At 39.6% G+C, this 12448-nt stretch overlaps 1 protein-coding gene across 1 annotated transcript in view; it reads left to right on the forward strand.

Annotated features, from left to right (window-relative positions):
- Positions 1-839: 839 nt before the first annotated feature.
- ITGBL1 (integrin subunit beta like 1) overlaps positions 840-12448 on the forward strand; it is a 167320-nt gene continuing 155711 nt past the window's right edge. The window contains exons 1-2 of the mRNA XM_034418138.3: positions 840-1104; positions 2747-2958. Coding sequence (XP_034274029.1) covers positions 1004-1104; positions 2747-2958 — 313 coding nt within the window. The 5' untranslated portion in view covers positions 840-1003. The remainder of the gene's footprint in view (positions 1105-2746; positions 2959-12448) is intronic.

Genomic DNA, 12448 nt, shown 5'->3' on the forward strand with positions numbered 1-12448 from the left:
TATAAGATATTCAACAAACCAGGATTAGTGAAATGTAATTTGATTATAGCCCAGCTTCCTCTCTCACTTTTTTCCTGGACTCGGCATAAGAAGAGAGGCTGCGATTCTACCATTGTAACAGCATCTTGCCTTTTTTGAGCCTCCAAAAGATGTACCTGCCTAAGCTGATTATTTCAGTGCCTTCACATCTATGCATCAGCAAATAAATATAGAGAGCACCCACTGTTTTATAGATTCTTTGCCCTGTCAAAAAGATAAGTGCTTGGGGGGGAATATCTAATTATGAACACAGGAAATACACGTTTGTGGATCTGTGTTCTGTGTGTTTTGCCTACATGCAGTCAAATGCATAGTGACAAGCCTAGTTTTGCTCCTGTGTGATGTTTGAAAACTGATTACATCTCTTACATTGAGCAGATGCTTGGACACTGCAGTCGTTGTCAGCTTGACATCCTGAAGGTCAGCAGGAACAGCTTCTAATGTACTGCTTCTGCTGGCTAAGAGGGAGGGGAAGCACCAAGTCACTTTCTCTTTTTCCTTCTCCACTGAAGAATTTGAAGCATTCACCTGTGCTTTTAATGCTACACTGAGTATGACTAGACTTCCCAAAGGTCATATTTCTCCCAATCTTTTTACCATCACTATCACAAACCTCCATTCATCAAAGATCACTTCTGGAAAAAGGTGTCCCAAAGGCTTTTAGAATCAAAAGTGTTAGCTCAAAACCATAAACAGGATACTTTATTATGTCAAAATAAGCCATCTGGCTGTACAACTGTTTCTAATTACTTCCCAGCCTAGACTGTAAAGTTCAGGGTTTGGCACTAGCCTTTCCTTCCAGGATGCTACCCAAATCCAGCTTCCAGACAGCTAATCAAAGGCACTTGGTGGAGCACAGTGGGGGAAGGAGCTGGTTTTGGCCAGCTCAGAACATAGCAAGCCGAATGGGTCTCTGTGTTTGAACTCTCCAGGAGAACTCTTACCGCCGCCCTTGGATTTAATCATGCATACAAAGGGCTTTCTCGGCTTGGTGCTGCTGCTATTCGCCTCTTCAGTCTTCATTTTGTTGCCTGCTATTCCACAAAGTTCATCCTTGTCCCCGCGGTAAGCTCTATCAGTCTGCTTTAGCAATAAGCTTTCAGGTCTGGACAACAGGGTGCAGGGAGAAAGTGCTGCTAAATAGAGAGCGTCTATGGCTTGTTATTTCCTCAAACTGCTGCTTGTCTCTGTAAATTTAAGCAGAAATCCCGTTTTGATGCAAAAACAAATCTCTTGATGTACCGTTTGTCTTACATGCCGTACATCAATACTCCGAATGAGTGGGGATAGGCTAAGCTGGTCTTGAATTTTGAATGTAGTGCCCCCTTGAGTGCAAAAGGGGACTTTCCAAAGTGTATCTGGGTCTTTAAATAGTTTCCATTTAATCTGATCTACTCATTTATAAACTTGCCGGTCAGGGCTGCCAGTTTCATGCTATTCCATTTAAACTCATGTCTGCTAAAAGCCCTGACTCAGAAATACCAATAATAAAGAAATGCATACATCTTCAAAAATTCTGGTTATGAGACTAGCAATGTATCCAGGAGTACTGAAAAGACCCTGGCCTGGCATTTGTATAGCCTTGAATGTTTACCTCTATACTTAAAACCTGGGATAGGACTTGAAAGTTTTGACACCTTAGTGGTTCCTTTATCTAGATTAGTCTCTTAAAATCAATCCCATTAACAACAATCTGAAACTTTCTTTTGGGGAATGTAGAACTGGTGAGCTATAATTACAAAAGTCCGATACTTTGCAATATAATAAATTCCTATAGAAAGGTTTCAAAGATGAATTTGCTTACGGGAAATAAATGAATGGTCAAAAATAGAGTTGACATGTTTGATTACTTGGACAACTTGGCCAAACATTTTTGCTAACAATGGTTCTATGTTAGATGACTTCTTTATAGCTCTCTATGGATGAGTCAGTCTTAGGATTGTGCAGTGCTTCGGTTTCAGTTCCCAAAAGATGCTTCAGAACACATAAATTTATAAGCAGAACAGTTGCCTGCAACTGTTTAAAGCAGCTGTGTCAGGTCTCATGATTTTGAGAAGACCAGGCTGCTTTAAAAAGTTGCAGGAAGTCTTACACTGAAATTTACATGCTTCTGAAGCACCTTTTTGGAATCAAATCCAAAACGCTGTGCACTCATAGTAAGCACCATCCTTTTTATTCTGGAATCTTTTCAGCATCCTATGAAATAGTTTATTTGCAGATCAGCAGAAGCAGAAGTGCGGATCCATTTTAGTAAATGTGTGGCTGACAGAATGGTTTATCCAGGGGCTAATTCAGATTGTGTGGTCTTTGCAGAAGAAAAGAATGCTATGAACATTTGGTTTGGGTTTCTTTTGTTTTTTTTGTTTTTCATAGCGGTAATACCCCTGTGACCAGAGAACAAAAGCGAAAGTATGTGATCTCATCAAGAGAGTAAAAGAATTGAAATGGAAATGGGTTGGTCACATAGCAAGAAGAACTGATGGCAAGTAGACCAAGGCAGTCATAGAATGGATCCCACTTGATAAAAAGTGTCCACAAAAGAGACCTAAAACAAGATAGATCAATGACATCAGCAAGAAAGCTCAGAAGCATATAGGTTGGAAACATGCAGAAGAAGCCTTCATCCTACAGTGGATAGACAATGGCTAAAATGAGACGATGAGGATGAATGCCCATGTCTACTTGCTATTTTTTTCATCCTCTTCAGGAGCGGTTTAAAAAGCACCCCATCTTGCAGACTTTCCCGATCCGAGTCAGAGCAGCGATGCCAAATCCCAGGTGGAAAAATGTGCAGCGGCAGAGGCCAATGTGACTGTGGGGTCTGCATCTGTCAAGTGACTGAGCCAGGCAAATATTATGGGCCATTATGTGAATGTCATGAATGGGTATGTGAAACCTATGGTGGAGAAATCTGTGCAGGTAAGCGAGATGCAGCAATTCCAAAAGCTTCCACGGTATGTTTAAGGACCGGTCCTGGCAATTTTACATCTATCTGAACCAGTGTTAGGCTTTAGCAAATTATGGGCATTTTTCATTGGATTCTTTTAAATTTCTCAGTGTAGATAAATGAAGCCACCAACAGAATTAGAATTAAAATGGCACATTCATTGAAGGACAAGCGAGATGCAGCAATTCCAAAAGGTTCCACGGTATGTTTAAGGACCGGTCCTGGCAATTTTACATCTATCTGAACCAGTGTTAGGTTTTAGCAAATTATGGGCATTTTTCATTGGATTCTTTTAAATTTCTCAGTGTAGATAAATGAAGCCACCAACAGAATTAGAATTAAAATGGCACATTCATTGAAGGACAATAGCAAAACAACAACATCAACAACATCCCAACAGTGTTATAGAGTCAAAATTCCTCATCCTCTCCATCTTTAAATATTTGGGTCCTTTGTAAAATTGAACAGAAATTGTAACTGAACTGATATTTCTTTGACTGATATCACTTTTGATGGACTAGCATTAATTTGATACCTATTTACATTCCATCTTAACTATGAAGGCTCTTGGGCTTCTAAATCTTTTTTTTTCTGACAAACCACTATTTAGATCTATTTAGGCGTATCCATGTAATGTGATGCTGTACAACAATAGCATGTCATTAGTGACTATTAGAGATAAATAATTTACTGTAGTATTTCATATTAGGAATATGAGTGATCTGGATTTGAAAGGGAAAATATGATTTGAAGTATATATGGCTATGCACATAGCGCTGGTTATTATCTCTTTAGTTCAAACATGCCCTTTCCTGCCCCTGCATGAACTATGCATTGACTAAATGTTACTTTTAGTTCTACATTGTATTGACCTTAGAAGATTTGGAGGGGCTCATAATATAAGTCAGGATCTAGATCAGTGGTTCCCAACGTGGGGCCCATGCCCCACACGGGGCAATTTGAATTTTAACGGGGGCAATTTGAACCTTGTTTATACCAAGTTAATGGCCTTTTAGGCTTCCTCCGCGTGAGTAGAGTTCCCTTTTTGAGTAAAGTAAGAATTATAGGTCACCGGGGGGGAGGGGGGGATCAGGATTTTAGAGATGCTTAAGTGGGGCATGGCAAAAAAAAGTTGGGAACCACTGATCTAGATGCACCCTTGGTTCTCAGTTGCCATGTCAGTTCCTCGTACACTCAACTTCTTTCATACTAGCATCTCAGATCATATAGAGATGACTTCTAGGGACAATATCGAGTGTGACACAGAAAAACCAAGAGTCCAAGTAGCTATACAGATTTCATGCTAGGAAATTCAAGAGCATCCTTAGTTTGAGTGTCATTAGTATTAGGGCTCTGATATTTGGATTTGGTTTTTTGGGGGGCTGGTGTTCTGTCCCCGTTTCACACACACACACAAACAGATAGTCAGGGGTTAAATAAAACTGGCAGACAACAAATTCTTTCGATAAGAGGATTGGCAGCAACCCAGTAGCTGCTTGCCAAGAACTTTACTCATAGAGGGAGGGGTTGTTCCTCCGACAGATAAATCCAAACAAGATACACACAGTTCAAGAATTGTCAAGTCCAGTCCGTATTAAATCCAAGGCAGATAACGTTGTTTCAAAGATACAATGTGACTCGCTAGTAGTTAGTTTTGTCCGTCACAGAGTCTGAATGGCCACCTCACCCCTTTTATCCCCTGTGGGGTGTGGTCCAGTGACTCAGCTTAATCTCTGGCACGCCTCCTTTTCTGCTGCGTGTGCTTGTCTCTCCGACGCTGGCGTGGATCCAGCCAAGACTTATCTCCGTCACTGTCCGATTGCGAGGAGATACCTGGCTCCTGGCCAATCTCTTCTCCTGCGGGAAACACCTGAGGGATTGCCAGAGAGGAGGGTCCTGGAGAGGGAGGCCTGGCCAACTCCTCTCCTTCATGTTCGGAGCCTTCTCCCTCCAATAAGTCGGCCTCGGGGGTCGGAGTCACAACAGCAGGGGTCGTGGAAATCCTTTGAGTCACTTGACTGTGTTGTTGTTGTTGTTTTTGGCAAGATTTCTGAAATGACTAGGGCTGAGAGAGCATGACGACCAAAACCACCTAACTGGCTTTGTGCCTGAAGCCAGGATTACAACAGAGTCTCCCAGATTTTAGCCTGGTGCCTTAACAACTCTCTGACACTGCAATTGGAACACTCAATTTCTTTCCTATAGTTTAAGACAGAATTGAAGCTTATTTATTTTTTGAAGTTTAATACTGTTAATGGTTTTAGCTTTTGTATTTTATATCTGTTACATTCTAAGATTGTTTTTATTTATATTTTTTCCTATAAATACTTTGTATGTTACCCAGAGCTCCTAAGGGGGTCATATACTTTATTTCAATAACTAGATAAGGTGAATTATGTTCTGATTACTGGTCCAAGAAAGCAGTTTCCAGGTTTCTGATAAATTTAGTAAGGAAGTTGCTTTTAAATACTTCCCCCACCATATTATGCAGTCTGATTTACACCTACTATACATAATGCAGGATCTCCAAATTGATTTTCCTTTTTCAGATACAGTATGCCAGGTAATCTAACAATCTTTTTTTAAAACTAGTGATTCATTCCTGCTTATTCAGTTAAAGATAATCAAATGCTTACTTCTGTTTACATAGTGCACTGATGATAGAGGAATGGGTATGAATTTTCTGATTAGATTCACAAAATCAATCAGTGTCTGGATCTAGTCACCCTCCCTTCTTTTTGCACTGTGGAATTGTGCTCTTTATATATTCTGTGCATTCTTTACTCTTTGTTTTGACTTTTATTGCAATTAGAATTAGGCAGATATTACATTAGGTATATAAAAACATTTCCTACCCAGTATTCCCCTTAGACATACCACAATGTCAGACCTACTCAGATTAGTGTGTATTTCAACATCTATTGTGCATTAAAAAGTAAGATTCTGGCACATGTCTACTGGATTATAGACACTTACCAGGGACTAAGCACTGTAAGACACACTCATTTTTTTTGAATATACATGCATAGATTGTTGCACAAGGAAGTCTTAACTATTGAGCAGCTTTGATCTGATGAGAATAGAAACCATTGTAGACTATAAATAATACTTGTATTTTCAACTATTCTAATAGCTAACTTTCTGTTGTCAAGAGTTTTGTAAATCTCAATATAAGGAAACAGAGGAAAACATAATTTCCTCGTTCGTCAAAGTACAGGATATATTTTTTTTCCAGATCACATCCTCTCTTAACATTTGTCCCCTTTCCATGAAACGTGTCAGTTTTTTAGGCCAGAGCCCACAATTAGGTCAGTTAGAACGTTACAAGAGAACGCCAATAATAACAAATGCATGCCAGCAATGTGCTTGGAAGATATTATAGGAAAAAATTAATACTAACTCATTTTAGAATCAACTTTATTAAACGGAAAATATCCAATGTCCAAGTAAAAAAACCTTAGTGCGATGCTTATTTTGATAATCTATATCGTACAGAAAATGCTTATTATATATATAAGGCTAGAAGCTATTAGATATAGTCATACATTTACAGTTATCTAGTTCTCAGGACAGTCACATATTTACATTTAGGAATATTTTCAGTGAAAATCCTGTGTTTTTTAAAAAAGAGCAGTGTTCCCATATGTGAGGGAGAGTGCCTTCTCTCTTTAGCCACCAGATTCAGAATTTCGTTCTGTGTCAGAATCATGTTTTCAGCTCTGTTTGAGCCTTCGTGGCAATCACAATTGATTTGGGATCTCATAGCCTATCAAAATTGTTCATGGATTGAAGTCTGTGAGGGCAAACAAAACCACATTGCCCTCTTCAAGGGGGATAACGTGCAACTGGACTAGCTATCTCTGCCATTTAGTTGTTATTGTTATGCAGTGGTGGCTTCAGAGTGGAAATTTCTGCTGTTTTCAGTATAAAATGAAATTGAAATTTGGCATTACCAATATTTATTCTGAAACGTAACTCTGAAACGTTCTGTCATACTCGCCATGTCACGTTGCCATCATGTGACTTTTGCAATATTCCCCATTTGCAGAGCTGGGGTGGGCGTGGCCTGCGTGTGATGCATCCGGCCCATGGGCCGCCAGTTTGACACCCCTGTCTAGAAGAATTGGCTTTTCAGCACTAAACCTCCCTGAATCCCATGGCATTTTAGTGCTGGGCCAGGAGGAGAATCAGGATCACATTGTTTAACTGTCAGACACTTTGAGTTCATAACATTCACAAATTTCTTTCCTCTATATTAGTGATGGCTAACCTTTTCCGGACTGAGTGCCCAAAGCGTGCATGCGTGAATGCATGAATGCATGCGCGTGCCTGAACCCCCAAAGTACAACGTGGCACATGCACATGCCCTGCGTATGTGCCCTCAAGCATGCATGCGTGCTCCCCACACGCACCCCGCGCATGCGCAGCAGAGACCCAAAGACCAGCTGGCTGGCGGGAGACATGCGCGCATGTGCAGCGGAGCTGAACTGTGGTGATGGCTTGCATGCCATCAGAAAGGGCGCTGCGTGCCATAGGTTCTCCATCATGGTGCTATATAATACTATTACATAGAACTTTGTTTTTTATAAAGCAGGCGGTGCTTTATACATCAGGTGCTTAAAAGGATTGTATTAAAATAGATTTAGATCATGGAAGTAAATGAAGAATTCCATATCTGAAATCCTGGAGCATTTAAGGGCTTAAACATTATGAAAATTCTCACCTAAGAGCACAAACAAATCTCTCTTTTGAGACAGCAGTTAATAAAGTTTTAAATATTTTGTGTTTGGATGTGGGTTTGTATTTATTTCCTGCAGATATGAATGCATATGAATGAACAATAAAATCTAAAACAATTAACACTGGGTCACAATATACTTCAAATAACAGGAGCCTGAGTGGCGTAGGAGGCTAATGCCTCCTAAGGCATCATTTAACATCCAGCTGCCTGCAATTACTGCGAGTTCAATTCTTACCAGGCTCAAGGTCGACTCAGCCTTCCATCCTTTCTAAGGTGGGTAAATTGAGGACCCAGTTTGTGGGGGCAATAAGCTGACTTTGTATAAATGTACAAAAGTATGAAGGCTATTGCTTAACGCATTGTAAGCCGCCCTGAGTCTCTGGAGAAGGGCAGCATATAAATCAAATAAAAAAAAAAAAACCAAAAAAAACCCAGGCCGTTGGTATAGAAGAGATTTCCCATTTCACCATGGATAATCAAAAACTATCAATGGATATTGTAGAGAAATAAAATTGAGACCATCTCATGTTTGCTTGATGGATTACACACTATTCATCATTATCAGAGAAAAATAGTAAAGTTTGATTCAGAATGCTATATATTAGTCCTGGCATCTATCATATTTTGGAATTTCCCACATGTGGAAATGTTTTGGATAGGATATGAATGTTCTGTGAGGATAAACAGCAATATTATTTTCCATCCTTATTCAAGTACAGAAAATATACTCATTTGTTCTTATTATGCTATTAAGTTGGATTATGACCTTTCTTTATTTTGAAAGTAATGTTGATTATCTGAACCTCTTTACCACTAGCACTGATGATATATTGATAGTACAGGTCAACTTATGACCAGAATTGAGCCCAAAATTTATGTTGCTAAGTGAGAAATTTTTTAACTGAGTTTTGCCCCATTTTATGACTTTTCTTGCCACATTTGTTAAGTGAATCACTGCAGTTGTTAAATTAGTCACATAGTTGTTAAGTGACTCTTGTTTCCCCATTAACTTTGTTTGTCAGAAGCTAGTAAAAAGTTATCACATGTCCCCGAGATACTGCAACCGTCATAAATGTGAGTCAGTTGTCAAACATCTGAATGTAAATCGTGTGATCATGGGGATGCTGCAATGGTCATAAGTGTGAAAAATGGTCATAAGTCACTTTTTTCAGTGCCGTTGTAACTTTGAACGGTCATTAAGTGAACTGTTGTAAGTCGAGGACTACCTGTACTGTAATAGCACAACAGGACTGCAAAATCTTAGACATTTACCAGGTGGCAGCAAAGAGAGTTTTCAATATCTCTGCTACTGTTATCTACATGTAGTCTAGAATTTTGCAGCTCATATATAAATTTATTTATTTATTTTATTTATTTTATTCAATTTGTATACCGCCCTTCTCCTAGTGGACTCAGGGTGGTGCACAGCCAAAACTAAAACACATAACAATACAAAATTTAAAATTATTAAAAGAATTATATACTTTGGCCCAATTATAAAACAATTCGAATTAAAACCCATTGACAAATTAAAAGCTAAACAACTAAAAAACTAAAAAAAAGGGGGGGGGTCACGCCAGCCCTGCTTGATGGAAAAGAAAAGTTTTCAGGGCACGGCGAAAGACCCGGAGATCCGATATCCTTCGTATCTCCGGGGGCAAATCGTTCCAGAGGGCGGGAGCTGCCACAGAGAAGGCCCTCCCCCTGGATGTCGCCAGCCGACATTGCCTGGCTGACGGCACCCTGAGGAGTCCCTCTCTGTGGGAGCGTACTGGTTGGTGGGAGGCTATCGGCGGCAGAAGGCGGTCCCGCAAATACCCAGGTCCTATGCCATGTAGGTTATGAAAGATGAGCCAGAGGAAAGCAAGGTAGTTCTATTTCTTTTTCTGTTAAGTACTACTTTAGTGAAATAGTGAATTTAAAAAATTGTTTATGTAAAATGAGATCTAGTGTGACCACGGGACCTGAGGATAAAAGTTGATATGGATAAAAAGGAGAGTGGATCTTTAGGCAGCCTATCATTGCTCATTGTGTTCAGTTCACAGGCAATGCTAAGCCAACAAATGGTTTGCTTTAATGTGGTGTATATGAACTCAATCATTGTGGCTTATTCCATAACCATGGTTAAAACAAATCATAAATCCAACCAATGACTTGTTACCTCATAGAGGCACGAGAGCAGATTTAGATTTTATTGTTCATTCATATACATTCATATATGCAGTCCTTGTTTGGTGTTTGCTTGACCACTGATGAGGTAGGTGACAGGGATATACTATATTTTTCGGACTATAAGATTCACTGGAGTATAAGACGCACCAAGATTTCGAAGAGGTAAACAAGAAAAAAAAAGTTTTTGCCCTCCCCGGCTGCCAGGAGCACTCTGTAGGCCTCCCAAACACTCTGTGCGTTCCGTTTTTGCGAAAAATGGGGCTGTACTTGGCAAAAATGGGACACGTGGGGCAGGGTTTCAGTAGGCCAAAAATGGCTGCATTCGGTGTATAAGATGCACCAACATTTCCACCCTCTTTTGGGGGGGGGGAAGTACATTTTATAGTCCAAAAATTACGGTACATGAAAACCTCTCCCAGTCATCTCTGCATGTTGTGTTTCTGCTCAAGACTAACGCTCCTTTCTGGAAAGTACTTCCAGGCTCTTTTAGACACCGCCCTATAACTGAACTCCTGAAATAATAAGTTTGATTTATTAAATTCATTGTTCTGCTCTCTGACAGGCCTTGTTTATTCAGGGTTTGACCTGTAAGAAGAGGATCCCTGGGTTCAGGTTGAAGCTGTAAGACCTTGAGGCTTGTGGGCGAGTCATAGACAATAACTGGGGACAATCAAAGCAAGAAGGTTTATTTGAAGGCTCTTTTTTGGGGAGGCTGTGATTAGCCTGAGTAAACGAAGTCCATATAGAAGTCAAATAGGGAAGGTGAATGTGGAATCCATGATGTGACAGTCTTCAGGATAATTTAGCATCAAAGTTATTGAGGGAGCATATAAATTTGATCAGGGGTCTTTTTTTATATTAGAATTTGAGGCTGAAATCTAAATATGGTCCATTTTCAAGTTAAGTCATTTGAATTGTTTTGCTGCTTTAATTAACTAGATTTTTTTTTTTACAATCTAGTAAATTTAGTAGATCTGGTAAATCTAGTAGATTTTTTAAATACTAAACCATTGTAAGACGCTGGCTGTTTGAAAAGTGGACTCAAACTTAGTAGGAGTCCCTTATACACAGCAGGAGAAAGCAAATAGAGCACATATACTCTAGACTCAGGTTTATTCAAAGATGCACAAAGACCTAGAATTTAAATACTGGCTTAGTATTATAAGCAAATTAAGCCATTGTTTCTGAACACAGCCTATAGATTAAAAATAAAGTATTTAGAGACATGCTGAAGAATAATAAATGTTTTGCAGACAATAGCATTTTATATTGTTATTAAAAATTAGGTTATACATGATGCATGTTGAGTAGAATATAGTCAATAGTGAGGCCACAGAGAACTGTAATAAAAAACCTGCAGACTTAATTATTAAAGTATAATTGTAAAACAAATGAATGTTTATATGCATAATAATATCAATATCCTGGGAAGTTCTGTTTTAATATCCAGTGAGTTAAATGGTACCTTAGTAAAGTTTTTTGCCACTGAGGTCAAACTAGTGCCCAGGTAGTGAGCCCAGACCAGCAGAGCTTCTCTGGATAAGCCATAAAAGATCCATTTGTGCTTTGGAAGGCATCTCCTCACAAGGAAACTGAAGGTGGCCTGCAAACAGAGCATTGGGGAGCTGAGGAGCTAAAAATCCTGGACTCACAGTTTCAAGCAGACCCTGCTAAAGGACACTGGGTTCACTCAAAACTCTTCTTTCTAGCACACATTTGGAAGAGAAAAATCCTAAAATGTACAGAGATCTGTACTTGATATGAGACAGGACCTACATTGAAGAGTAGCAGAAGGGGAGGAATTGGCAGTAGAAGAGGTGGTCCTTACAATTTCCCAGACCTCTTTTAACCTTATGTCAGACTTCCTCATTTCGAACCTTTAAGTAAGAACAATCCTTGACTCCATTTGATGAAAAAGTTTACTAAAGGTTAAGCAGAATACAGTAGAGCAAAGGCAGAACTGAAATTCACGCGCCAAAATCTCTAAGTTTAATTTCCCTTCACCCCAAGTCATTTCCCCACTGCTGGTCTCCCATTGTCCAATCATATTTAGTGTTTTGGGAATGGTCTCTTCAACTGTGGGCTGGTCGGTATGCAGTTGCATGCCATTCCCAGCTGTCTGACTTTGAAGCTGTGTCTCCAGAAGATACAGCATGTACCTTCCCCACTCCCATCCAACAGTGAGCTTTCCCCACTCCCATCCAACTCCCTCCCTTCAAAGTCACTGGCAGACTGGCATTGAGCGAATGCAAAGCGCAGGCATGAGATGGCAGTTCTGACACCTTAACTCTTTCCAATGTCAGCATCAGCACTGAAAATTAAGCTATTTATCACATCAAATCCTAATTAACATTATGTAACATTGGTATAATAGGATTGAAACAATGGGGCCTAAATTGTGCCAGGGGCTCAAGTATCATGATAAATGATAATATGATTATTTTATGCTTGATGTATGACTTCCTCACTATGGCTTTGATGAGTGGACCAGGACATATTTTTTGCTATTCAATGTTTTATGATTAAAACAAGTTGGGCATGTTGCATCA

Source organism: Pantherophis guttatus, chromosome 5 (genome assembly GCF_059756535.1).
Source record: "Pantherophis guttatus breed Tessera chromosome 5, ASM5975653v1, whole genome shotgun sequence".
Taxonomy (NCBI): Eukaryota; Metazoa; Chordata; class Lepidosauria; order Squamata; family Colubridae; genus Pantherophis; species Pantherophis guttatus.